At 39.9% G+C, this 24,356-nt stretch overlaps 1 protein-coding gene across 1 annotated transcript in view; it reads left to right on the forward strand.

The window, feature by feature from the left end:
* tmem170b (transmembrane protein 170B) overlaps window positions 1-7,824 on the forward strand; it is a 47,923-nt gene extending 40,099 nt beyond the window's left edge. Inside the window, exons 2-3 of the mRNA XM_060942161.1 lie at window positions 4,351-4,521; window positions 7,014-7,824. Of these exons, the coding sequence (XP_060798144.1) occupies window positions 4,351-4,521; window positions 7,014-7,144 (302 nt within the window). The 3' untranslated portion in view covers window positions 7,145-7,824. The remainder of the gene's footprint in view (window positions 1-4,350; window positions 4,522-7,013) is intronic.
* The last annotated feature ends 16,532 nt before the right edge of the window (window positions 7,825-24,356 follow it).

A 24,356-nucleotide genomic window follows, 5' to 3' on the forward strand; every position in this document is an offset into this window, starting at 1 on the left:
TTCAAAAGAGTGATATATTTGCATCACAAAACCGTTGTTAAAAAGTCAGACCTCGAAATCGCTTGGCACTATTTTCTCTCCCTTCTTATCACTGCGCACTGCTACCAGGTGACAGCCACGGCTGTTTCATTCATTGTTTACTAGTGATGGGAATTTCGGCTCTTTTGGCTCTTCTTACTATAAGGAGCCGGCTCTTTCGGAAGATTTTTTTATAATTATTTCTCATGACTTGTACATTCACATCGAGTACACATATCAATGCAAATTAACACGAAGGGATTTACTAGACCAATTTATAGCTGGAACTATTTTCAGCCACAGCACAGGCAAAGCACTGCTGCAGCCGCAAAGACACCGCAAACGGGTGCGCAGCGCCTGAAAACGGGTGCGCAGCGCCTGAAAACCCGTTATCAGGCGCTGCGCGGTGTCTTTGCGCCTTCCTTTTCCTACCTATTCCTTTAATTGCTGCAATTAACTAGTTAATTCTGATTCTATTTCTCCTCTGTTATAATCTGTCCTGTTTTTGAAAAGATCCTCTCTGGGGGGACAGATGCTGCCACTATACACATCCTCCGTGCCATCACGTGTGTAAGCCGTGGATAGAGTGCAGCCTTGGTCTCCCACCAGCTTAGTGGGTCTGCGTTTCGCTGTCACCTGGTGGCAGCGCGCAGTGATAAGAAGGGAGAGAAAATAGTGCCAAGCGATTTCGAGGTCTGACTTTTTATTTGACAATGGTTTTGTGATGCAAATATATCACTCTTTTGAACACATACTGTTTTGAGACAAAAAACGTTTTACTTTCGTGACCCCAACAAACTTGCCAGACTACTTTCATCTGGACCAAAACTGGACAAGAACTGGACTCACAGGATGCTGTCAGGGGTAAGTCAGTGTGTTTGCACGACACTATTGATGGGGATGCCATACAGATTCATGTCAAAAATCCCGAACTATCCCTTTAATATTGGTGTAGGATGCTGAATGGGTGGCGTGGTGGTGTAGTGGTTAGTACTGTCACCTCACAGCAAGAAGGTTCTGGGTACAAGCCCAGTGGCTGACGGCGGCCTTTCTGTGTGGAGTTTGCATGTTCTCCCCGTGCCTTCGTGGGTTTCCTCTGGGTGCTCTGGTTTCACCCACAGTCCAAAGACATGCAGTGAGGCTAATCTAAATTGTCTATTGATCAAACTTGGAAACGGTTGGGCTCCAAGTTTAAAATGCCCTGGACACAACGATGATGGACTGTTAAAATGTCATCAGTGGTGCCCCTGTGGCCCTTGCCGGCTATGGGACAAAGAGGATGGCAAAAAAAGAAATTAAATCAAGGGTTTTTTTGCAGAGTTCATCTAACACATGGCCTACTCCATTTTCTGTTTGCCAGTGCCCCAAAATGCATTTTTTTTTTTTTTTGTTAATGAGGAACACAGCTGTGATCCTTTCAGATCCACAAATCTTGATACATCTGTAATTCCCCCCCCCCCCCCACACACACACACACTTCAAGTCACCAGCATGTGTCTCTATACACTCACCAGCCACTTTATTAAGTACACCCATCCACCTGCTGTTTTATGCAGTTATCAAATCAGGCAATCCCTTGACAGTAGCACAATGCATAAAATCATGCAGATACAAATCAAGAGCTTCAGTTAATATTCACTTCAAACATCTCATCTCATTATCTCTAGCCACTTTATCCTGTTCTACAGGGTCGCAGGCAACCCTATCCCAGCTGACTACGGGCGAAAGGCAGGGTACACCCTGGACAAGTCGCCAGGTCATCACAGGGCTGACACATAGACACAGACAACCATTCACACTCACATTCACACCTACGGTCAATTTAGAGTCACCAGTTAACCTAACCTGCATGTCTTTGGACTGTGGGGGAAACCGGAGCACCCGGAGGAAACCCACGCGGACACGGGGAGAACATGCAAACTCCGCACAGAAAGACCCACGTCGGCCACGGGGCTCGAACCCGGACCTTCTTGCTGTGAGGTGACAGCGCTAACCACTCCACCACCGTGCCGCCACTTCAAACATCAGAATGGGAAAAATTATGATCTCAAAGTGTGACTTTCACTGTGGCATGGGTGTTGGTGCCAGATGGACTGGTTTGAGTATTTCCGACACTGCTGATCTCCTGTGGGTTTCACACACCAGTCTTTAGAGTTTACACAGAATGGTGCGAAAAACAAAAAACATCGAGTGAGTGACAGTTCTGTGGGTGGAAACGTCTTGTTGATAAAAGAGGTCAGAGGAAAATGGCCAGATTGGTTCGAGCTGCCAGGAAGGATATATCAACTCATATAATCATTCTTTACAACCGTAGTGAGCAGAAAAGCATCTCAGCATGCAACAGCAGAAGACCACATTGGGTTCCACTCCTGCAGCCAAGAACAGGAATCTTAGAATCAAAAGCAATTTCCTATTAAAGTGGCCGGACAGTGTATGCCTCTTATAGTTAGACTCTAAAGGTTTCAGCATGGAGAGATTGTGCCCTTTGTGCTGTTCTTTGTGTTGTTCTATTTTTAATTTTCCCTGGAAATTAATAGCACAAGATTGTAACAAAGTGGCTGTCTTCCTTCTGTGCTGTACAGCTGATGTGAGGTTCTTCTTTGCCTGCTTTTGTATTAACTGAAGGGCAGAGACACCGCACTCCTCTGGTGTAACTCCGTCTTCAGAGACGTCAGAGAGGACTGTGTGGTGAGGGTGTGGCATTGAGGCTGACACAGGCTGGCACTGAGGCTCATGAATTGTGATGCCTCATTCTCCTCATGTCTCTGCAGAGAGACTGATTTAAAGTGTGTGTGCTGAGATTTTCATTAAGAGTCTTCTCTTTCTGTTTCCCGCTCTCACTTCATCAACCTGCAGGATTGAGTGTAGGGTTTATGGGCTTCATTGGATTTGTGATCGTGAAGCTGTAATTGAATTCAGTTTCATCTAAGGGGGAAAAATACCCTTATAAAAAATATTTGAGAAAGTGATACTATTACAGTGTGAACACTGAATTAATGCCCATTATATTTAGGGGCCAAGCACCAAAGGTGGAAGTGTGTGTGTGTGTTGTTGTTGTTGTTGTTGTTATTGTTGTTGTTATTATTATTATTATTATTATTATACCACATGGGAGTCTGTGGCATCCCATAAAATGTTTGTGTGTGCTCTTTATTAAATTTGGCATATTGATAAAGGACCGTCTCAGCTACCTTCACAACAGGTTTGAGGTATGATGCTCAAGAAGTTTGGCACCAACACCAGGGCACATTTGAACTTACATTTACAATCATAACTCCTCAATGCATTTTCACAGATCTGCGATTCCACTTTCTTCTGATTCTTTAGGTTATGTGGAGTTCAACGGCTGCAAGACATTATTATTCACAAACTTTTCATAACCTGTGAAGTCCTCAAGAGCAAATCAAGATTCTTGATGGTCTTGATTCCCCAGAAGACACCAAGTGTTTTTGTTTTGTTATGGAATGAAGTTGTGATTTACCAAACTGGAACTCAGCCATTTTGAATTTTAACAGCAATATATATTTTTTTAACTTCTCCTACAGATTTTATCAAATTATCAAGAAATTCCACACAGAAAGGCCCTCATCAGCGGCTGGGCTCAAACCCAGAACCTTCTTGCTGTGAGGCGACAGTGCTAACCACTACACCACCGTGCCGCCCTTTTTAAAGTCTACTTCCTGTAAAATGAACTTATGCAAGTCCATGAAACAGGGTAATTTTATTTGACTAAATAAGTAAGTGATGTTGAACAGTGAGCTGGCCATTATTGTGAAATAAACCTGGATAGAGTGAAGCAGGATAAGAAACAGGATCAGAAATCACACTGAAGAGGTTTATTTTGCGATAAAGACCGACTTGCCATACATTATCACTTATTACATGGCTACGTACTGAAGAAATCAATAATTTGACACAAAATATTGATTTTAAAAAATGACTTCATTGCTTCTGCTAATGAAGTGGTCCACAGCAACAGACTGTTCTACAGAAATAAGACTGTAGAACACCGTAACTGACCAATCAGAATCAAGTATTCAAATGAGCTGTGTAATAAATTAACTTAAAAAAAATCATCCTTTATATTCATGTAATCCATTTGGTAATTATCAAAAAGTTTGTAGTCGATACATTAGCTGTTTTAGTAGAAGCAAAAGTTAAAATGGTTTGCCACAAAGTTTGAACAGAAACAGGACACTTCAGACAAATGTCTCTTTCAAACATAGAGAATTCTTTGAGTCTTCGGTTAGAATTAATTTAGTCTTCAGTTACCTGGCTCCACTGCGTCAACATGAGGTTATGTTAAGCTGAAGGTGTGTCTGTGTGTTGCAGAGATGTGGTACTGGGTGTTCCTGTGGTGTCTCTTCTCCTCACTGTTTGTACACAGCGCCGTGGGGCTGCTCATGTGTGTGATGCTGCAGAGGCACAAGCGAGGCCGTCTCATTACCCTGGTGCTGATCAGCGTTGGCTTTCTTGCCTCGATTATCGGAGGCGTCCTCACCAGTGAGTACTTTCACCCTTATTCATTATTATTAAATGAAATTTCTAATTGTTACTGATTAGTGAGCATAAAATAATGCAGATGTAGGTCAAAACATCAGGATCGGGTAATATATCGTGTCTTGCAAAAATATTCATCCCCTTTGGTGTTTGTCCTGTTTTGTCACATTACAAGCTGGAATTAAAAATGGATTTTTGAGGGGTGAGCACCATTTTGATTTACACAACATGCCTACCACTTTAAAGGTGAAAATGGTTGTTTTATTGTGACACAGACAATAATTAAGATGAAACAACAACATAGAAATCTGGAGTGTGCATAGGTATTCACCTCCCCAAAGTCAATACTTTTTTGTAGAGCCACCTTTTGCTAAAATTACAGCTGCAAGTCTCTTGGGGTATGTCTCTATTAGCTTGGCACATCTAGCCACTGGGATTTTTGCCCATTCTTCAAGGCAAAACTGCTCCAACTCCTTCAAGTTAGATGGGTTGCGTTGGTGTACAGCAATCTTTAAGTTATACCACAGATTCTCAATTGGATTGAGATCTGGGCTTTGATCAGGGCATTCCAAGACATTTGAATGTTTCCCTTCAAACCACTCCAGTGGAGCTTTAGCAGTATGTTCAGGATCATTGTCCTGCTGGAACGTGAATTTTCATCTCAGTCTCAAACCTCTGGCTGACTCAAACAGCTTTTCTTCTAGAATTACCCTGTATTTAGTGCCATCCATGTTTCCTTCAGTCTTTACCAGCTTTCCTATGATATTTACAGATGAAAAATATCCCCACAGCATGATGCTGCCACCACCATGCTTCACTGTAGGAATGGTGTTCTCAAGGTGTTGGGTTTGTGCCACACATGGCATTTCCCATGATGGCCAAAAAGATCAGTTTTAGTCTCATTTGACCAGAGAATCTTCTTCCATGTGTTTGGGGAGTCTACAGGCAAACTCCAAATTTGTTTTCTTAAGCAATTCCTTTTTTTCTGGCCACTCTTCCATAAAACTGTGGAGTGTATGGCTTAAAGGGCATATTCTGGACCAATTTAGGTTTTTTTTTTTTTTTTTAAATATGAAAGTATGTCCCTTTTACACACTCATCCAGAAGGGTAATTTTGCACAAGGCCATCTGTCTACAGCAGAAAAAAATAAAATAAAACGTGTCTGTAAAAATCCCAAGGGAGTCTGGAGCCAGAATCATGACGTTATCTGCGGAAGCGCCAGGAGGCTGCGCGAGCTTGCGCAGTTTCAGTGTACAGCCTGTGTAGAAGAAACGCTCCCATTTCTCTCTCATTGTCCGGTCTCTTGGAAAACGATGAGTACTAATCCCATCATGATCGGTGTTGCTACATCCTCCTACAATACATCTGTTAACCATTTTAATAATTACGTGATAACGTTGAAGAAATTTGCAGAAAACCACCAGGTCGTTTTCTCATAAACAAACCAGCGCTGACGTAGGATTCAGAGGGAGGCGTCCCGCAGATGACGTCACGAAAATCAATGTTTCCCTGGAAATTCAAATGTAAAGTTTTTTCAGAGGCGGACCAATTCGCCTCAAATGGCTTGATTTCAACTGAATTTTTCTGGTATTGCACAAGGTAAAAAAAAAATTGCATAATAATAAAATAAGTTATTTGACCAAAGTGTAATATAAAATAGGAGAATTACATTGATCTTGCTCCTGAATTTACCCGTGATATGCCCTTGAAAGTGGTCCTATGGACAGATACTCCCATCTCCGCTGTGGATCTTTGCAGCTCCTTCAGTGTTATCTTTGGTGTCTTTGTTGTGTCTCTGATTAATGCCCTCCTTGCCCGGTCTGTGAGTTTTGGTGGGCAGCCTTCTCTTGTCAGGTTTGTAATGGTGCCATATTCTTTCCATTTTGCTATAATGGATTTAATGGTGCTCTGTGGGATATTCAAAGTTTGGGATATTTTTTTATGACCCAACCCTGATCTATACTTCTCCACAACTTTGTCTCTGACCTGTTTGGAGGCTCCTTGGTTCTCATGTTGCTTGCTTAGTAGTGTTGCAGAGTCAGGGTCCTTCCAGAACAGGTTGATTTATACAGACATCATGTGACAGATCATGTGACACTGATTGCACACAGGTGGATCTTAATCAACTAATGATGTGAATTATGAAGTGAATTGGTTGGACCAGCTCTTATTTAGGGGTTTCATACGAAAAGGGGTGAATACCTATGCACACTCCAGATTTCTGTTTTTTCAGTTTAATTATTGTTTGTGTCACAATCAAACATCAATTTGTGCCTTAAAAGTGGTAGGCATGTTGTGTAAATCAAATGGAGCAAATCCTCCAAAAACTGATTTTAATCCCAGCTTGTAGTGCGATAAAACAGGACAAACACCAAGGGGGATGAATACTTTAGCAAGACACTGTATTATAATATAGAGATTTTATATCACTGCATTCTTATGTGGAACCATTTTATTGTCACATGCTTCTTTGACTGTGTCCTGTTCGTCTCAGGTGCAGTGGTGGCCTGGGTGTACCGTGTCGCAGGAAAGGACATGGCTCCTCTGGAGGCTCTGGTGTTTGGGGTGGGCCAGACCACTCTCACCGTCCTCATCTCCTTCTCCCGCATCCTTGCCACTCTGTGAATGGACACGGTGGTTCAGTGACTGTCACATCCCACTGGTGTAAGAGGTGGGTCGAGACACGACGGATGGATCTCCAGGGTCTGGATGTGGCTTGGTTGCTGGAGGTAAATGCTTTATGGTTGGCAGCACAGGCCACAACAAATGTGAAGAAAGGTTTCTTAAGTTCCACTGCATTGACCAAATGAGTCTCCATCCAAGCCTGTGAACAGGCAGCGCTCAGAAAATCAAGTCTCTCTGGATCAAAAACTGCATTTTGTTGGTTGCTGCATTGACGACTTACAGGGAACGGATAAAGAAAAGCTAAAGTGATTGTCTTTGGAGGTTTGTCCTTCTATGTTTGTTCTCCATTGCACTTCTGGAAGGTATTTTCTGTCAATCCTGTATTGCATGGGCTTGTTCAGCGCTCAGCCACCATAAAGCCAGAGCTAGCAGAGACCTGAGGACTGGCACCACACGCCGTACACCAACTACACTTACCACGTTAAATTAACTGAACATCTTTAACCAATTCTGTTTGTGAGATGTTTCCATTTAGAGCAGTATATCAGTCAACCACCTTAAGAACGAATGGCTTATGCTTTGCACTTTCTAAATGTTAACAGACCTAACCGGTGCATCTGTGCAGGATTTTGGGATACTGCTGTGATCTTGTATAAAATCCACCACTTTAAGGACTCTCTCACAATTAATCCAGATTACTGAATATTTACTTAATGAATTGACTGATGAATTATCAAACATATTTAATTATTTATTATGGACAAATAAAGAGATTTGACATTTTTAAAGTGAATGATAATTAGATTAGCTCCTCTAATTAGTCTCTATTCTAATTAGTATTAGTCCAGACAAATACCTTTTTTCTATTGGTCGAGCTTTCAGTTAACATTGCCACACTTGACGTCCCCCATAACCAATCAGAATGCTGTGTAATCATTTTTTAAACAACTCTTACCAGAAATTATTGTGTTTAACTACTCCACTGGAGTTATTATTGAATCTCCATCATTTCTACCAGTGTTGGAGTTATCAGCTGAAATAATGTGATGTGATATAATTATTAAGGTTTATTATTTTCACAAAGGTTCAGAAGTTGTTGGGTTTGTATGAAATCTTGTGTTTCCTCAAATTTATTTATTTATTTATTTATTTATAACCTCAAGCCTTAACCACACTCAGTTTATAGAGAAAAGTGTGAATTTGGTGAACCACTGTTGAAGTGGTTCCTGTCGCTTACTTTACACCTTTTGTACACAGATGGAGGTGAATTTGTCCCTCACGCCTGAATGTCATATCTTTCCCTGTTTAGTTTTCTTCTAAGGAGCTCATTGGTCCTGGAAATACCAGTGATAAAACAGCTGTTCCTTCCTGTAGTGCTTTTCCAATACAGCTTTAATGATCTTGAAAACTGCACTGCTGGATTTGCCTTCCTGGTGTCCAGCACTGCTGTGTCCCCTCATGCTTGGGGCTGTTGCAAAAAGTACGGAATGAAATCAGAGTCAGCAAAACCTACACTTGAACCTGAACCTGAAATGCTTGGGGGAAAAAATTAACGTAAAATTTCAGGAAATGACAGTTCAAGTTGTTGGAAAGTTACAGTCCCAGAGACGGTTTTAATTCAGAACACAGTGGGGCAGATAGTGGGGTGTTTATCAGATTGCTCCCAGCCCGCAGGCCATAAACCAGAAGAGCTGCTATTTTTCCTCACAAGCCTCTGGTACAGTAGTGGAGTTGCATCAAACTCTCATTACAGATTTACAAAGGTGTTTTTTTTTTGTCTTAAGCATTCAGGTTGAGATTCTTCTGACTCTCGTATCTCACGGCGTAAAAAGTAGCATATCCCTTAATGCATTAGGAACAATTGTTGTGTGTGTGTGTGTGTGTGTGTGTGTGCGTGCGTGTTTTAATCTTCTCATCTAAAGAGGATTGAGAGGATTGAAAGGAAAGCCTGACTTGAGCACTGGAGCTGCTGCGCTAGTTTGAATGTGACAATGTGCAATCCCAACATATCAGATTTAATCTTGCCTGTCTGCCACACATTCGGAACAAAACCACTTTATTGTGCCATCTAGTGTTTCAATGGTTTGCAGTTATTTAGCACAACTCTAAGTTCTTTAGCAAAATATCCAAGAACACTTAATCTTTATTATGAATACTTACTGCTCATGTTTAAAGATGTTTGATGGATTTTTTTTTTTTAATGAAAGTCGCCGAGATTCCGATCGAAAATGAGCAGCTGTATTTCCCCACTCCGCCATCCTGAAACTGCTGTGTTTGATGGAGCCCATATGTTGGTCACCAATCCTCCCTCCAAATTATTTAACACAGTACGTCCCCTGACCCAGTACACTGCTACAGCCAACTTCCAGGTTTGTTTTGTCTTTATTAAAGCGCTAAGCTTAAATTATATCACATTTATTATTTACAATTTGCTAATTTGATAAAGAATGAATTAAGGCAAGCGAAATTTACAAGCTGATAAGAGTTTAAATAAATAAAGCTTTTTGTTTGTTCTTTATATTAATTTTTTACAAAGAAAAAAGGTCGAAAGAAAGGAAAACTATGTACAGCTATTTCAATTATTTTTATTAAGCTGTTTACATTTTAGATAATTGCTGTGATTTCTAAATGCAAGAAAGTGAAATAATTAAACTTGAAACAACAAAAAAAAAACCCTTGATAATCAATTAAACTACAGGTGCCACTAAAAATGCACACGCTTTAAGAAGTTGGAAGACGTTAATTTTTTTGGAAACGATCCCATAAGTAAAAAAAATTCTTGGACTGTAAATTTAGGTGCTATCGGCACTGGATCCTTCAGGGATCAACAACTGATCCTTAACATGCACAGCAGCAGAAATTCCAGCTTTCAGTCCCTAAGCAATCATAATAAACCCCTTCCTATATCAAGATGAGTGTAATATATAATGTAATTTTTTTTTCTTCGATTATTGTGACCATAATCCAGAGTTGTGCTAAAAGACTTTTGTGCTAAATAACCAGATACCATTTCAAGCACTACAGGACAGGCCAGTAACTCGAGCACGTCTTCTACTGAAAATCATTTCTGTAGCGTTTGTCTTATTAACACTTTTACATTGTGACATTGTTTACAGCTCCACTGTGCTGCTGTTTCTACTTTATTTATGAGCTGTTTTAAAATGATATCTGTATTTAAATAGGTTTGTAAGGAAGTGAATAAGAGGTTCCATAGATTTGTTCAGGATGATAATATTTATAAACTCTAAAACGACTGCCATGGAACAAATCACCGTCACCACAAGTTCCTTTTTTATTCCAAGTCATTATGGACATGCAGATTAATCAGAACAAACCAAACTGCAGCACAGGAAGCACTTTGTACCAGTTTATAATTTTCTACAAGCTAGAATAAAGTGACTGATGCAACAGATTCACAGATAGAGATGATCCTCTCCAGTCTTTTAGGCCTTTTTATTTTTTTTAGCTAAAGTTTCCTTAACTGTTCAGCTTTAGACATTTCTATATATGATTCTCCCCTTGTATCATCTCTGTAACCTCTGTGTAACTCTTTCTAAGAAATTGTGCTTGTAAAATTATTTTGCAGACTTTTCCACACAAGACGGATTTTAAAGTATTCTGAAAAACTAGTTGTTGTTGTGTGTAATTCGGATTGTTCACTTTCAGTAGCAGTCCACTAGAAAGCGCCAGTGTGACGTAAATAGAGGAGAAGACTGTGTATGATGTTCCAGCGAAAAACTATGCTTCAATTAATGACTTGTGGATCATTAGGGTCCACATGGCAGTACCCCGACCTGGTAATAGTGCTGGACAAGGGAGATGAAGATGATGACTGTGTATGATGCTGAGGTACTTGCTTGAGAGAGTCTATGTCTTTGATTTTAACGCTTGTAGCTCACACACTGACCAGTGATGCATCATATTTTTCATTCAGCTTTAACTAAAGCCCCTCTTCAAGACCTTTTATCCTTCATTATGGATTGTATGAACTGAATACTGATATAAAACTGAAATGTTTAGAATTCTTCCTTATCTACAGGAACAGTAGAGATCACTAAGGGTTTATATTGTGTATGTCTGCTTTTGGAAGCAGGAGCCTGACAGCTGTCTTCTGTCCTGCCATGTCTCTGTGTCTCAGTAACACATCATGTTGACTTTGTGAGTGTAAGAACTAAGTGGTAATTTTAACATTGTTTCTCTGCAGTTAGAATGAATGTTTGTGCTTGTGGAGTTCATTTATTATAACACGTTTTCTGAACGGATTCTTTCATCTGTCAGAAGGATCTGAATCTCTATTCCATCTGAACAGTTGTGATCTAAATCGTTTTTAAATACAAGGACTACAGCAGCCTTTTCTTTTCAAAACATAATGGCCTTTACACACGGGCAGTTTTTTGTGCGTTTTATTCACACATCGATATTTTTATTTATTTATTTATTTATTTATTTATTTATTTATTTCCGAATTGTTGTGGGATTTTTTTTTTATGAGGATTTTTTTTTTTTCACAGAACACAAATATTACCCAAAAAAAAACGATTTTTTTTTTTTCTCACAACCAGGTTGATTTTTTTTTTTCTGAGCTTTCCTACCATGAATAAACCAATCATGTTGCGCGGAATGGACAGGTGACAACCTTGAATGTAGTGGCGAGCCTCTGCTATGCACCTGCATCACTTGTGTTTCTTTCTTGCTGCTCAACATCCCGTCCCGCTTGTGAATGAGATTATGAAACTCTCCCTGTTGTCTTCTCCATTCCAACAATGTCTGTACCCAAAACATTCTTGTTCTAGAGAGCGTGTGTATAATTATTAGCCCATGTCTTTTTATCACTACTAAACAACTCCATCATTCACTCAGGAATTTCCTGACAGTGGTGCAAGACCAGCGTGGGAACAAGCCAGAAATAGATCATGGAATATTTAAAAAATCACATCAGACTCCGTGTGTGTACTCTGAGTGCAGAAAATTTGCACAGGAATTTTTCGAATTTTCACATCGCAATTTTGTGTCGTGTCCTGTGTGTAAAGGCCTTTGTACGTGAGCCGGTTTAATGTTCCTAGATTTATATATGAAGCCCTGAATAGGAATTGGTAAATTATTGCCATAGAGAGAGACAGCCGTATTAACTAGTACACTAAGATTTTTTTTTTTTTAAATATATACATAAAATCAAATTTGCATAATTTTTTATAACCCAAACGTATTTGATCAACCAAGACATGTTTTGTGTCTGAACTTTTACTTTTTTACTTGCATAGCATCTTTTCTGTAAATATATGCTCAAATCACCACAAAGCTGCTGTATTTACAAATGCAAGTTATATAAAGACAATATAATCTCCATAACGTTCATTGTTCGATGGTGGAGTGTATGTACAGAAAATATTTTAGACCAGTCAGCTTTCTTAACCACCTTCACCTCAGATATCCTGCTCAAAACAAAACAGGCAAACACTGGGCACTGAACCCATCTCACCTAAACACCTGAGAAGGTCATGGACTTGATATTCTCCTTTCAAATCCAGTTGGTCCATCGATTTTGTTTCTCTCATGAATTGTTATAGCAGTTTGATCTACACAAGTGTCTTATATGTTTAAACTCTGTAACTACACACAGAAAGCAAATATTTCTCCAACGTGGAAAGGATTTGTGTCGATCCTCCTCAGCCAACTCTGTACATAAGAAATGGCACTTGTAGATAGTGTATGATAAGGTTCTTTTTTTAATTTTGTATCAGCAGACAGCTGGGGGTTTATAACTTGCCTATTATTGTACAATAGCTTTTCTGTAAATAATCTGCTGACATTTTAAATAAAAAATAAATCATTTTGTAATTTAAAAAAAATAATCCTGTGATCATTTACACACACAAGCTATTCAATCTGTTATTATTGAGTTGATTTTTTTTTTTTTTCAGGGAAATGGGAGAAATGTTTTGTTAAAACTGAGTTTAATCCATGAAAGGAGATTACTAATGATTACTGTAGACAAAGAGCGCATGTAGCAAGGTTTATCTTAAAACTAAAGCAGGCACTGGTCATGCTTCTCCTCACAGCTCTGACACTTTCCATGCCTGTGTCTCTCCTCATGGTCAGTGCCACCTAAGCTTTAGGGACCAAGTATGCAAACTTCCCTCCATCCATCCATTATCTGTAGTCACTTATCCTGTGCATGGTCCTGGGCAAGCTGGAGCCTATCCCAGCTGACTATGGGCAAGAGGCAGAGAACACCCCGGACAAGTTGCTGATACATAGAGACACCCAGCCATTCACATCTATGGTCAATTTAGAGCCACCAATTAGCCTAACCTGCATGTCTTTGGACTATGGAGGAAACTGGAGCACCTGGAGGAAACCCACACAGACACAGGGAGAACATGCAAACTCCACACAGAAAGGCCCTCGTCAGCGGCTGGGCTCAAACCTAGAACCTTCTTGCTGTGAGGCAATAGTGCTAACCACTACACCACCGTGCCACCACGGTATGCAAGCTTCCATCCACCCATCCATTATCTGTAGCCGCTTATCCTGTACAGGGTCGCAGGCAAGCTGGAACCTATCCCAGCTGACTATGGGCGAGAGGCGGGGTACACCCTGGACAAGTCGCCAGATCATCGTAGGGCTGACACATAGACACAAACAACCATTCACACTCACATTCACACCTGCGGTCAACTTAGAGCCACCAATTAGCCTAACCTGCATGTCTTTGGACTGTAGAGGAAACCAGAGCACCTGGAGGAAACCCACATGGACATGGGGAGAACATGCAAACTCCACACAAAAAGGCCCTCGTCAGCGGCTGGACTCAAACCCAGAACCTTCTTGCTGTGAGGCAACAGTGTTAACCACTATACTACCATGCCACCCCAGTATGCAAGCTTATTTTTGATTATTTTTGTTATACAGGTTTATGGGGTCCCTAAAGGTGGAATAAATATGTTACAGCTTTTTGAAAAACATTCAAAAATGTTTTTCAAAAATCTAAGTCACCACTCTGGAACCTTGTGGAAGGGCGGCAGACAGCTTCCAAGTCAATACATGCCCTGCATTCTTTTGGACGTATTCATTAGATTAGTCCAAAAGCCTGAGTACTTCTGAACACCAGAAGAACAGGGCAGAGTGGTTGTTGAAGTGTTCTTATTCTTTGATGAACCCTCCAAAAAATCCCTTTTAAGAATGTTGACCTAATTCACCTCGGTAAATCTAGAATCACCTAGGTGAATCCAGATTCACCTGCTTTCACCTTTTCATGGTCTATACACTGATGTACCTGCTCATTTATTTTGTGTTTAATTGTGGCTAGGCAGAGTTTTGTCATGTTTGGTTTTGTACAGACTGTAAAATACTTTGCATAAACTCTTCTCTTCCCATAAGTGGACGTGCAGGGTAGCATGGAATGCCCTCCTGCCCCGTAGAGTCTCAGGATCCAGGTCCCTGAAGGAGTCACCACTCTGGAACCTTGTGGAAGGGCGGCGGACAGGGCAGCTATTTATACAGCTTCCAAGTCAATACATGCCCTGCATTCTTTTGGATGTATTCATTAGATTAGCTTATTCAGCAGTGTGGGGACAGACCCAGTGTACGTGTGGATCACAGGCAATTAAACAATGATTTAAAACCCTTTTTTTTTTTTTTTTTTTAAAGATATTTTTTTGGGCTTTTTGCACCTTTATTGGATAGGACAGTGTAGAGACAGGAAATGAGCGGGAGAGAGACGGGAAGGGATCGGGAAATGACCTCGGGCCGGAATCGAACCCGGGTCGCCCGCATTCATGGTATGGCACCTTAACCACCTGAGCCACGACGCCCCCCAAAAACCCATTTTTTGAATGGGGCTTTCACTTTAGACGGCTGAGGCACTCAATCTATTTTCACTCCATTTATCTAATCAAAACATTAGTTTGAATGATTCTTGACTCTAATTGACTTTGGGCAAAGCTTCCTGTATTGATGCCTCTGCTCTGTTTAGTGATCAGCTTTGTAAAGAGTGCAGCACTGCAATAATCGTTCATGTAAACGCAGGAATATAGTGATTTTTAATATGGATCAGGACAATAGGAGGAATATAAACAGCTGAGACCATGAAGTAACATTGTGTGTGTGTTTTTACTGTAGATGTAATACAATGCCACCATCTGCTATCAAATATATTTGTATCCAGAGATGGGCAGTATTTTAATTAAATGTTTTTAAAATACGTATTTAATTACTTTTGAATATTTTGTAATTTGTATTTTGCTGGATGTAAAAAAAAATCAAAAGTAATTTATAACAAAATACTTTAATTGTATTTTACGTATTTTAAATACTTAAAATACTGAATAAAATGTGTCATTTTATTGCCCTACTACCTTCATCGCCAGTCTTACTAAATGTAGCCTATCACCATGTTTGGATAAAAGCAAATAAATCATGTGACACATGCACACTTGTGAGCACACTCGTGTGAACTGCTTGGATGGAAAGGAAAGAAGCTATTTTGGTGCGCTTTGGAAATTGCTTTAAGGTAAAGTATGTCGTAAAATATACTGCCACTTAAATCATATTTAAATGATCATTCTTCAGGATGTCACGTTGTTACATTTTTGCATTAAAAAGTAAAATTCCTGTGTTGAATGTAAATGAATAACAGTCTTGTTTCACTGTCTGTGTTTACTGTCTCTATTCCCACTGAGAGGAAATGACAGCCAGGTGGATAGAGTTATTACCAAACCACTGCAAAGCCGAGTTAGAGATCCTTCACTTTCTGGAGGACCCCAGGAAGGACCTGTCTTCACTCAATTCATATCCACTGATCAAGCTACTTTTTGGGTAATTGAACACCACTTTGTCATCTTCGGCACCAGTGGAGCGTCTCTTTTCTGTTGCAGGCATGGTTTATGGCTCTCGCAGAAGGCCACTAATTCCTGAACTGTTGGAGAAGTTAGTTGTGCTAAAAACAAACAAAAAAAAAACCCTAAACTGAACTGACATGGAATGTTCTTTGTTTTGTTTATTGAAAACTGTATATTTTTGGTTTATTGTGGTTTTCTGCAGAAGGGGCCCAATAGTCCAGAAGCCATATGCAATAGGCCTTAATTGTGGCTGGCTACATTTCTACAAAGTATTCCAGGTTCTTTGTAATATAACTTGTCCTGGAGTCCTCGACAGGTTTCCTGTTCTTCCAATGAGACATTGATCAGACAGTGTTTATAGAATATAGGATAATGTAACAAGTCCAGTTATAAGACACTGGAGCTTTTAGCTTGCAGTGAAACTCCAACGCTTTTTGCCATTTCTCCATTTTGAAGTTTGCTCTCCCACATACACTTGTAGAGTGTTCATACTTGTGTTCATTCATACATAAAATGCATAAACACATTTATTATTTTTTTAATTCCATGTACTTATTAGGGTTTCTTTTACTCCTGCTCCAAAATAAATTTGTTTAACGTACTTTCCTTGTGGAATGTAGTTTCTTCTTTTGTTTCAAACTGCTAGCCAGTTACCAACTCCTCATGCAGTATCTCCTGTGCTGTGTTGTAACCCCTCACATCAGAAACGCATCGTCAATGAATAACTGATGGTCTAACAAGAACTTTTGACCTTTTGGATTTAAAAAAAGAAAGAAAGAAAGAAAGAATACTAAAATAATTTAGTATATATTTTCATAACTAAATCAACCAATAGCAATTTGCAGAACATGACTGCCAAGCTGTTATGACAAGATTTCTATCTGTAATGTGACTCAGTGAGCTTAGGAACTGTCTTTCAAAGCAACCACGTCTTCCCCATATGAGGAAACTGTTGTTTATGGTTCATTAAAAAAAAAAAAGCCACCTAATAACAGATTTTATCAGATTTACTTTAGTGTTGAATTTGTTAGTGTTAAGACTGACTGACTGACTGACTAAAAACATGCAAAATAAACAGATTTTTTTTTAATTAATTAAATTATTTTTTGAGACCCCTGGACACAGGGTATCACTATAAATAACACGATATTGATTTTGTGAATTTCAGGCCAGTTTGTACAGAAATATGGTATAAATATGGTTTTATTAGGGGTGACACAGTGGTGTAGTGGTTAGCACTGTCACCTCACAGCAAGAAGGTTCTGGGTTTGAGCCCAGTGGCTGACGAGGACCTTTGTGTGGAGTTTGCATGTTCTCCCCGTGTCTGCGTGGGTTTACTCCAGGTGCTCCGGTTTTCCCCATAGTCCAAAAACATGTAGGTTAGGTTAATTGGTGGCTCTAAATTGACTGTAGGTGTGAACGTGAGTGTGAATGACTGTTCGTCTCTGTGTCAGCCCTGCGATGACCTGGCAACTTGTCCAGGGTGTACCCCGCCTCTCGCCCATAGTCAGCTGAGATAGGCTCCAGCTTGCCCACGACCCTGTAGAACAGATTAAGCAGCTACAGATAATGGATGGATGGATGATTTTATTATGGAGATTCCAGAAATCAATGTAATGGCATTTAGAAGCTTCTGATTGGCTATTTACCATAATGAGGTGTTAATTGGGCATGTACCTGTGGCTGTCAAAGGGTTATCTTTCGAGCCAGTGCCTTTTTGACCTTGATACTGTGGAAACATCCATGCAACTCAGCCAAGAAACCTTGGGACAGCCACAGAAACCTTGGGACGGCATGGTAGTGTAGTGTCTAGCACTGTTGCCTCACAGCAAAAAGGTTCTGGGTTCAAACCCCATGGCCTCTCTGTGTAGAGTTTGTATGTTCTACCTGTGTCTGCGTAGGTGTACTCCGGTTTCCCCCACAGTTCAAAGACATGCAGATTAGGTAAAATACCCGGCCACTCGGGTTGTACAAGACAGTGCATACTTAGTGCTGGTCCTAAGCCCCGATAGATGGAAAGGCCCAGTGTAAGATTAGCATGAGCTAAACTGGTTATAAACCTTCTGAAAATAGTTTTATTATTATTAAGTCCGGTTCCTTCTTAGAAGCAATTTCCAAACAACTGAAGATCCCTTGAGCATCTTTCCAAACACCTGTATCCAAATATGTATTAAAAATCTGGGGTGCAAACAGACACTGCATTGTTCAAAACAAAAGCACAATTTTTTTTTCATACCAGGGATCACCAGGATGAAGAGATTTTTGGAGCAGCCTTTTGGAGGAGTGATTTCTGGTCAGATGAAAAAAATGTATAACAGTTTAGCTGTAATCAACAATATGCATGGAGAAAAAGGCATTATTTTAATCCAAAGAACACCATCTCCACTGCGAAGCATGGGGGTGGGAGTATCATATGGTGAGGAACTGGTGTACTTCAGAAAATAAATAGCATCATGAGGGAAAGATGATTTTCTACAGTGAAAATAGTGTATTTAAGTGAGAATTGATATATTTCTCGAAAGCTGCTTTGTGACAATGTCCGTTGTTAAGTGTTCAACTGAATCAAATTGAATTGAATACAAGGAATTCAGACTTAACTGAAAGTGCCTACTTTGAAAATGTCTACAATGTTCATAGCTTATATAAGCATATTAACTCACCCACATACACTATATATTTATTCACCCCCCCCCCCCCCCCCCCCCCCCCCCCAAAAAAAAAAGTTAATACTTTATAGAGCCACCTTTTGCTAAAATTACAGCTGCAAGTCTCTTGGGGTATGTCTCTATTAGCTTAGCACATCTAGCCAGTAGGATTTTTGCCCATTCCTCAAGGCAAAACTGTTCCAACTCCTTCAAGTTAGATGGGTTGCGTTGGTGTACAGCAATCTTCAAGTTATGCCACAGATTCTCAATTGGATTAAGGTCTGGGCTTTGATTAGGACATTCCAAAACATTTAAATGTTTCCCTTTAAAGCACTCCAGTGTAGCTTTAGCAGTATGTTTAGGGTCATCGTCCTGCTAGACCGTGAACCTTTGTCCCAGTCTCAAACCTCTGGCTGACTCAAACAGGATTTCCTCCAGAATCGCCCTGTATTTAGTGTCCTCCATCTTACCTTCAGTCGTGACCAGCTTTCCTGTCCCTGCAGATAAAAAACATCCCCACAACATGATGCTGCCACCAACATGCTTCACTGTAGGAATGGTGTTCTCAGGGTGTTTGGTTTGCGCCACACATGGCATTTCCCATGATGGCCAAAAAATTTAATTTTTGTCTCATTTGACCAGAGAATCTACTTCCATGCGTTTGGGGAGTCTGCCACATGCTGTTGGGCAAACTCCAAACATGATTTTTTTAAGCAATGACTTTTCTGGCCACTCTTCCATAAAGCCCCGCTCTGTGGAGTGTATGGCTTCAAGTGGTCCTATGGACAGATACTCCCATCTCCACTGTGGATCTTTGGAGCTCCTTCAGTGTTGTCTTTGTTGCATCTCTGATTAATGCCCTCCTTGCCTGGTCTGTGAGTTTTGGTGGGCGGCCTTCTCTTGTCAGGTTTGTAATGGTGCCATATTCTTTCCATTTTGCTATAATGGATTTAATGGTGCTCCCTGGGATATTCAAAGTTTGGGATATTTTTTTATGACCCAACCCTGATCTATACTTCTCCTCAACTTTGTCTCTGACCTGTTTGGAGGCTCCTTGGTTTTCATGTTACTTGCTTAGTAGTGTTGCAGAGTCAGGGTCCTTCCAGAACAGGTTGATTTATACAGACATCATGTGACAGATCATGTGACACTTTAATTGCACACAGGTGGATCTTTAATCAACTAATTATGTGAGTTATGAAGTGAATTGGTTGGACCAGCTCTTATTTAGGGGTTTCATACGAAAGGGGGTGAATACCTATGCACACTCCAGATTTCTGTTTTTTTTTCATCTTAATTATTGTTTCTTTCACAATTAAAAAAACAATGTGCACCTTTAAAGTGGTAGGCATGCTGTGTAAATCAAATGATGCTAACCCTCCAAAAATTCATTTTAATTCTAGCTTGTAATGTGACAAAACAGGACAAACACCAAGGGGGATGAATACTTTTGCAAGGCACTGTACCTACTCATCAAAATGTGATTTCACTTTTTCACTAAATTTAATTGAAATCTAATCTCCAAGCTTGAATTATATCGAGTGAGTGTGATCCACTGACCAAGTGATAACATGAGCCAATCACATTATAAAATCTCACGAGAAGACAAGTAGATGACACTAGGGCATTGGTGTGTGGACAGGAAGAAATGACTAGCATTAAATTAACATAATCAAATCATGCCCCGTGGTGCAGGGGCTTAGCAAGAGGGCTAAACAATGGTGTCTGTTGCTCCTTTCACTCCCTGATGCAAGAATGCAATGACAGAGAAGGATCAGTATAGTACTGCAGTATTTTGATAGCCTGTGAAGTACATCACTACTGACATTATGGTGCAGTTCGAGATAGATGCTCTGCTCCTGAACGAGTTGGGGATCAGTCACATCCTACATCCAACTAGACCAGGGGTCTGTTCTAACATCAGCCTATGCACTGTATCCCTCACTTGTAACTCTGAATAAAGTAAATAACTGTAAATATTCTAAGTACAGAATTGGCCTCAGTGCAGACGGCTGAATGTAATGGCAGTATGTACAGACTACAACTAATAAGCCATGTGAATATAGGACTGCTCCCTCTGGCTTCTAATATTCAGCTCCTGAGACACTTCAGTTTTATTTAGCAGAGTACACAGGTGGCTCCATTGTGTTATAGTTTCCTCCTGAGGAAACCTACTTGAGTAAAGTAGCACCAGCCGACAAAGTGACATCCTTTAACCTGGAAAACTATAAAGAGAGAAAACAACTTCACACCAGGATGTTTACTATTTAATGTGATCTTTATGTTATTAATGTCATTCAGAATGGTACCTTCTAGCTTACAGTGGTGCTTGAAAGTTTGTGAACCCCTTAGAATTTTTTATATTTCTGCATAAATATGACCTAAAACATCATCAGATTTTCACACAAGTTCCTAAAAGTAGATAAAGAGAGCCCAGTTAAACAAATGAGACAAAAATATTATTCTTGGTCATTTATTTATTGAGGAAAATGATCCAATATTACATATGTGAGTGGCAAAGGTATGTGAACCTCAAGGATTAGCAGTTAATTTGAAGGTAAAATTAGAGTCAGGTGTTTTCAGTCAATGGGATGACAATCAGGTGTGAGTGGGCACCCTGTTTTATTTAAAGAACAGGGATCTATCAAAGTCTGATCTTCACAACACATGTTTGTGGAAGTGTATCATGACATGAACAAAGGAGATTTCTGAGGACCTCAGAAAAAACATTGTTGATGCTCATCAGGCTGGAAAAGGTTACAAAACCATCTCTAAAGAGTTTGGACTCCATCAATCCACAGTCAGACAGACTGTGTACAAATGGAGGAAATTCAAGACCAATGTTACCCTCCCCAGGAGTGGTCGACCAACAAAGATCACTCCAAGAGCAAGGTGTGTAATAGTCGGCGAGGTCACGAAGGAACCCAGGGTAACTTCTAAGCGACTGAAGGCCTCTCTCACATTGGCTAATGTTAATGTTCATGAGTCCACCATCAGAAGAACTTTGAACAACAATGGTGTGCATGTCAGGGTTGCAAGGAGAAAGCCACTGCTCTCCAAAAAGAACATTGCTGCTCGTCTGCAGTTTGCTAAAGATCACGTGGACAAGCCAGAAGGCTATTGGAAAAATGTTTTGTGGATGGATGAGACCAAAATAGAACTTTTTGGTTTAAATGAGAAGTGTTGTTTGGAGAAAGGAAAACACTGCATTCCAGCATAAGAACCTTATCCCATCTGTGAAACATGGTGGTGGTAGTATCATGGTTGGGCCTGTTTTGCTGCATCTGGGCCAGGACAGCTTGCCATCATTGCTGGAACAATGAATTCTGAATTATACCAGCGAATTCTAAAGGAAAATGTCAGGACATCTGTCCATGAACTGAATCTCAAGAGAAGGTGGGTCATGCAGCAAGACAACGACCCTAAGCACACAAGTCGTTCTACCAAAGAATGATTCAAGAAGAATAAAGTTAATGTTTTGGAATGGCCAAGTTAAAGTCCTGACCTAAATCCAATTGAAATGTTGTGGAAGGACCTGAAGCGAGCAGTTTATGTGAGGAAACCCATCAATATCCCAGAGTTGAAGCTGTTCTGTACGGAGGAATGGGCTAAAATTCCTCCAAGCCAGTGTGCAGGACTGATCAACAGTTACCAGAAATGTTTAGTTGCAGTTATTGCTGCACAAGGGGTTCTAACTGGGTTTAACTGGGTTCTCTTTATCTACTTTTAGGACTTGTGTGAAAATCTGATGATGTTTTAGGTCATATTTATGCAGAAATATAGAAAATTCTAAAGGGTTCACAAACTTTCAAGCACCACTGTACAAATCACATAAATGTTGAGCCAAAGCTCTTCACGATGGCTGTTAGAGCCATATTTTTAGAATTACTTATAAAGTAGACCCAGCCTTTAGTTTCCATTGTTTCAGCTTATGTTCTGGGTGCCTTTATTTGGAACAATGTCTGATCCTCGCCCGTCTGAACTGGTGCCTGCCGAGGTGTCCCACCTTTTGTTCTCCTGGAAGGCATTTTAAAATGACTTTCATCTGCAAACCACAAGAAAGTGTTATCAAATTTATAATAGATATTTACACTCATTAATTATTCAGACTTTAAAGCTTAATATATGATTAATATTACACAGTTGTGCGAAGATATGAAGATTATCTATGAGAGGTGAAGATATTCATGAGTGAGCGAAGCTAATGAGTTAAAATATTTTCAACACAAGAAGATAAACTTCATATCTTCAAGCCAACATGTGATTTTCTTTTTATTACATAGACACATTCACAAACAAAAAGTACCCAAATTTATCAAAATTCATCATTTCCTCATGAATGACATATAGAGACTTATGTCACGGTTTTGTTTCTCCATGTCCCGGATGGAGCTCGTATGAAAAATGCAAGTGGAAGTATTTCCCAGTAAAACACTTGTGTCTATGTAATATAACTGATTATACACTATAGGCTGAATCATGGGCAGAGGCTCATCAAAACTAAACAACTGAATGGATCCATGGGCCCTGTGGCCCTGACTTGCCCTGTGTTCCACTGTTCAGACTGCTGGTGGTGTTGGTGTGATGCTGTGGGGAATGTTTTTTTCTTTGCACACATTGTGTCAATACCAGTTGAGCATCATTTGAATGTTGCAGCCTATTTGAGGGTCATTGCTGATCATGTGCATCTGTTTATGGGCACAATTTATCCATCTTATAATAATTACTTCCAGCAGGAGAGTGTCTCATGTCACAAAGCACAAGTCATCTCAAACTAGTTCCATGAGTACACTAATACTGGGTTGGGCCCACTTCACTCTCAGCACAGTGTCAATTCTTCATGGAATGGATTCCGCAAGATTCTGGAGACATTCCTCTGAGATTCTGCTCCATGTTGACATGACTGTATCACATTACACAGTGTGATTCTCCTGTTCTAGGAGATTCATGTTTTTTTTTTCAAGCATCTATTATATTTCTTCACTTTTTTTCTTTGTCTGAATTAACCGCAACCATGCAGGCTTAAATGATCAAATCATGTTGAAATGTATTACATTTATAAACATTTTCCTCCCTGAGGATTTTAGGGTGAACTTCCTGTCTGATGTTTATCACATCCCCTTCTATAATGTTATATGAATTCATTCTGTTAAGCAGTTCCTCCGCAATATCAAAGGGTTTGATGTGGATGTTTAGGGGACTCAATATCAAAGGGTTTGATGTGGATGTTTAGGGCCAGAAAATACAGTGTCCTCCACGATTATTGGCACCCCTTGTAAAGATTAATAAAAAGAGTTAGAAAAAAAATCCACCTTTTGGTGCAATTACTTCATCTCACATGGAAAAAATTAGAAAAATCCAACCTTTAATTGAAATAAATGTATTCAAAGAAAAACAAACCCCTCATCAAGAAATTATTATTTTCAACAAAAATATATGTGCTACTCTTATTGGCACCCCTGGAAATGACAGTGAACACTATGTAACTGAAGCATGTTTCCCATGTAAATTGTACATGTTTTAGTTGATTGGAGTGTGTAGGAACTTTCAAACTGGAATCCATGACTTCCTGATTAACCGGGGAACAAATATGAAGTGACACAGCAGCCAAATTTCCTTAGTCATCCATCAACATGGGAAAGATAAGAGAACACAAACCAAATGAGGGAGAAGTGTGTTGACCTTCATACTGTACGTAAGTCAGGGAATGGTTATAAAAAAATAGCT

This window comes from Neoarius graeffei, chromosome 16 (genome assembly GCF_027579695.1).
Source record: "Neoarius graeffei isolate fNeoGra1 chromosome 16, fNeoGra1.pri, whole genome shotgun sequence".
NCBI classification, from domain to species: Eukaryota; Metazoa; Chordata; class Actinopteri; order Siluriformes; family Ariidae; genus Neoarius; species Neoarius graeffei.